Source organism: Montipora foliosa, chromosome 7, assembly GCF_036669935.1.
Source record: "Montipora foliosa isolate CH-2021 chromosome 7, ASM3666993v2, whole genome shotgun sequence".
In the NCBI taxonomy this organism is placed as follows: domain Eukaryota; kingdom Metazoa; phylum Cnidaria; class Anthozoa; order Scleractinia; family Acroporidae; genus Montipora; species Montipora foliosa.
The window spans coordinates 35,736,189-35,741,188 of NC_090875.1; the positions used below are offsets into that span (position 1 = coordinate 35,736,189).

General features: G+C 39.9%; 1 protein-coding gene across 1 annotated transcript in view; it reads left to right on the forward strand.

Annotated features, from left to right (window-relative positions):
- The first annotated feature begins 1,386 nt into the window (after positions 1 to 1,386).
- LOC138009435 (cholesterol 24-hydroxylase-like) overlaps positions 1,387 to 5,000 on the forward strand; it is a 10,065-nt gene continuing 6,451 nt past the window's right edge. Inside the window, exons 1-2 of the mRNA XM_068856449.1 lie at positions 1,387 to 2,392; positions 4,858 to 5,000. The exon at positions 4,858 to 5,000 is cut by the window's right edge and continues 191 nt beyond it. Of these exons, the coding sequence (XP_068712550.1) occupies positions 1,793 to 2,392; positions 4,858 to 5,000 (743 nt within the window). The 5' untranslated portion in view covers positions 1,387 to 1,792. The remainder of the gene's footprint in view (positions 2,393 to 4,857) is intronic.

Genomic DNA, 5,000 nt, shown 5'->3' on the forward strand with positions numbered 1-5,000 from the left:
GGTGATTTCTCACAGTTTTTCATTCATCTCAAGTTATAACGCTTATTCAGAGTAACTTTTATTGAACACCGGCTCACATATACGGATAAAAATAAATATCACTGAACTCTTCGTTTTTAAAAAAACAACTTGACTTTGTTTCACATCACAACGAAATGAATTTTACCTCATAGAAGGATGGAGTATAAAACATGAGTTGACGCTTACAGTAGCGAAGCGAAATCAATTGCGCTATCCAATGGATAGTGATTTATCCGGTGGATAGCGTTATCCATCTTTTGAACAACTGGGACCAGATGGTGAAATTCCGTGTAAAACACGAAAACGTACCTCTCAACAACTCCACTGTCACGCCGGTCACCGGGAGGTAAAGCGCATGTTGTATGGAAACACCGCTGGCTTTTTATTACCATTTATTGGTTAAAGAAGAGCCGTACATATTTTTCATTAAGTTACAACAAATTTAAATAAAAGGAACTTAGTAAATATCTTCTCGCTAAAACATTAATATCATAAAGAAAACGACAAAACGTTTGAAATTACAAGACATGTTTCGACAGAAACTTCTGTCATCTTCAGTTGATTAATGTACAAAGCGTTAAGTTGAATTTATAAGTCGGAAAAAGTGCTAATTTTGCCAGTAACAACGGAATGTACATAAAACGTGACAATGTGAGAATTAAAAGGATAGTTTTAGATTTACGTGATGCAGTTGTTGATTAAGAGAAGGTTGTTCTCTTTGACTATGAAAAGCTTCTTTTATCTTGAGTTGAAAAGTCGTAGAGGCGTGATCTAAAATAAGGAAACATTCCCCTGAAGACAGGGCGCGACATTGTTCGGAATTCTGTAGGTGTTTGAAAATGTGAGAGGCCCTATCACTGACTAAGTGCTCACGCACGCGTGTGGAAAAATGCCGGGTTGTTTCGCCGACATAACAGGCATTACAGCCCGCACATACATATTTTACATCTGCCTGCTGATATCAATATCATAAAGGGAGTGAAATTCATGTGGAATTGGGCTTTATAATGACTACGCATATATGTCGTCTTTTTTCGCCTTTTTCTACGACAAAAAGGCATTATATTTTTACATTTGAGCACAGCTTATTAAATGTTCATACTTGGTCTTTATTTTACCTATACCAACACGTATTTCACACTTTAATAAACAAATTAAATTATTTCATAGCTCATAATGGCACGCTGCTTTTGACACACCACAACTGAGACTTACTTACAAAAAAATCCCCCCACCCCCCCTGGGATAAGGAGTTTGAACCCGTGGTCTTGCAAAGCCGGTGCGACGCTCTAACCAACTGAGCTATAAAGCCACTGATTTTGGGAGCAATTCAAATGACCAGCTCCCAACATCAGTGGTTTCACTGCACAGTTAGTTAGAGCGTCGCACCGGCTTTGCAAGGTCACGGGTTAAAACTCCTTGAAGTCTTAAATTTTTATCAGGCTTCTCTACGCAATTGCAAAAATTGCGTTCATAACTGCGAGGATCATAGCTTCACTTGATTTCATGATTCATACCATTGGTTAGATTTTATCTTTCGATACTCATGGATACACAGTACAGTGAAAAGAAATTAGGAAAAAAAAACTCCACTAGCCCCACGTTAACGCACGAACAGAGCCTCCCTTAAACCTTCTTCCCGAGCGAGAGAAGAAGAAGAATGGATAAAGAAGGCTCTATTCGCTGGGTTGATTCAGGGTAGGCCCACGTCAACACAATTCCGATTTTCCGATTTCCGCGTATCCACTTTCCAAAATTCTTGAGTTTCAAAATGGCGACCGTGACGTTTGCAATTTTCTTAATTGTATTTTTGGCTTCATCGTTCCTTGGTTTGCTGTTGACGGTATGTTCCGTTTACCTGGTGTATGTTCACTGGAAATACAGCCATATTCCCACAGCGAAAAGGGACAGCTTTTTCTCTGGTCATGTGCCACTCATTCGCCGAGGAAAAGAGAGGGGTAAAATTTTGGTCGAAGTGGTGGAAGAACTCCATTCAATTTACGGACCAGTTGTCCTTATATGGTTGTATCACATACCGATCATTTTTATATGTGATCCAGAGCTGGTGAAGAAATGCCTTGTTACGCTGAATTTACCAAAGAATCCGTATTCTTACCGAAGTTTGGCCTCTCCATTCGGTCAAAGACTGACGGGCAACGGGTTGGTGACCCAAATGAATCACGATGCATGGCAGAAGCGAAGGGCTCTCCTAAACCCTGCTTTTCATCGCCGACATTTGATGAACTTCATGAGTGCATTTAACAAAAGCTGCGATTTATTCCTAGAAAAGCTCGACGAATATGCCGATGGGAAAACTGTTATAGACATGGTTCCGGAGTTTTCCAGGGTGACCATGGATGTCATCGGAAAGGTACGTTAGAACTCCCTGGGAGGGGAGCCAGCTGTAAGGGAGCAAAGGGTAAGAAGCGAGGTTAAGGGTTGTGGAGGGGGTCCCATGTCACAATTGTCCACTTAATGGAGCACTTTCATAAATGGCGAGTTCACAACTTGCGTCTACTTGCGACTCCATTTGGCCAGGCCTTGTGTGCACTTGCGGTGACTTGCGCTCACTTTGGTCGAGATCAAATTTTCCAGCAAGTCAACGCAAGTTTTTCACCGTTTGGCCACCCAACCCAAGTCAACGCAAGTTGGTTGACCAATCAGACTAAAAAAAAATGTTTTTTTTTTTGCGACTTGCGTGTACTTGCGAGGGAACTTGCGAGTCCGTTTGGCCACCCAGCGCAAGTCTCTACACAAGTTCAACTTGTGGCTACTTGCGACTACTTGCGAGTCCATTTGACCAGGGCTTTAGACCTAATGCCCTCATTTTGAAAACAAATATTCTTTTGAAAATTATTTGCTCATCATAGTGAGTCTACAAAGGCTTGTTAGCTTTAAAACAGAAGATTTTGGTCGCCAAATGTCATGAAAGAGGTCCATGGCGTAGTTACTAAAACAAGGAATGACCTACAATGAGCTACAATGACCTACAATGATCTACAATGACCCACAATGAGCTAAAATGAGCTACTACAATGATCTACAGTGACCTACAATGATCTACAATGACCTAGCTAGAATGACCTACAATGATCTACAATGAGCTGTAATGACCTACAATGAGCTGTAATGACCTACAGTGATCTACAATGACCTACAATTACCTACAATGATTTACAATGACCTACTACAATGACCTCCAATGATCTACAATGACCTACAATGACCTACAGTGACCTACAATGACCTACAATGATCTACAATGACCTACAACGACTTACAATGACCTACTACAATGACCTACAATGGTCTACAATGAGCTACAATGACCTACAATGAGCTACAATGGCCTACTTAAATGACTTAAAATCAAAAAGAAAGACAGAAGAGGATCAGGGTGAAGAGTTTGGTGAGCAGAAAACGCCCATTGCGCATTGTCACGCAGTGCTTTTAGACCATTGCATTATAGTCCATAATTGATGACAGCAATTACGCATGTGAACTTGAAGGCTGAAATAAACTGTGAAAAGACCCTTGGGTGGTTTTTCTTCGTTTTAAAGCTTAATTGAAAATGTAAAAATACCAAGGCTTTGCTTGGCAACGATAAAATCTTAAATAGAGCAGGAAAAAATGAAGAGAAGATTATAAATAAGTTATTCTTCCCACAATGTTTTGCGTGTTTGGTTCAGAGTGCACAATGAAAATTTTCAACTTGCTCAGCAACGAGGTTTTGATTGGTTCAAAGTGCAGAGTGGAATGTTTTTAACCTTTGTACTGCAAAAATGCTGCAGTGCGCTCAGAGCTGCAAATTGTCTTTTATTTTAGCTCATTACAGATCATTAGCTAATTTTGTCTTATAATGTACCTCATTGTAGGTCATTGTAGGCCATTGTAGACCACTGTAGGTCATTGTAGCTCATTGTAGGTTGTTGTAGCTCATTGTAGGCCATTCCTTGTTTTAGTAACTACTGGTCCATGGTGACCCTACTTTAAGGTCATGTTTGCTTCTATTTTGGACAACAAGAATTTCATTCCCAGGGTCTCTCATCTCCCCACCTTACTGAAAGACTTGGAACAAGATTGTTGTCAACACTTTCTTGGGGGTGGGGGTGGGGTGGATGCCTAGTGTTTCTTATGTTGTTAGTCTGGCAGTTCTGTTTTGACTTGAATCCTCAACAAGTGATGAATCGTAATGTATAATAAATACCCTTTTGTAGGCCTATTAGATTACAGACTGATTAAAAAAAACCGTGATAGAGTGGCTTTCAATTGAATGCCATTTTTTCAACCAATCAGAACTGAAACCAAAACCAATAGTGACTTGCGCCTTCACATTTTCCTGTGCTTTGTGTTGGCTACGTGTAATTACTTCGAGTTTTAATTGGTTTACTGGATTGTCTCCATATTTTTTGATTGGCCAAAGTAATTACTTTAATTTTGGTTTTAGGACACTCAATTGAAACTCGCTCTAATGTGATTTTAGATTAGATGATATATGTAGGTAGTGGGATCACAGTTAGTTTTGTTCTGACTATCTGTATGTGAGCTGAGGAGTTGATCTTGTAATAACCCAGAAACAACTCCCATGGGTAATGACAGGGAGACTCAAGAACTCCAAATTGTAAGTGTGGTGTCCTGGCCAGTTAGCCACTGACTGCTGTGGGGAAAACTTCATGAAATGAACTTAGTTACAGCAAGAAGTAATATCAAAACCACCTCATGCTCTGTTTATCAGTCCAAGTCAATAATTCAATCAGTTATACTTTTCGGTCCCTTGGAATGGAAAATTTTGCATATTTATGGTTTCTGTTGCAATTTTTTTTTTGCTAAAATGAGGTTGCATTTGGTGTTGATGATGATTTCATAAAAGACGCAAACAGTTCATTCCCATCAGCAATTACCAAGGGTCTTGAAGGAGTTCAAGCTGGCTTCCGCAGCCCATTTTGGCGCATTGATGTGTCACAATTCTCATTTCAAAA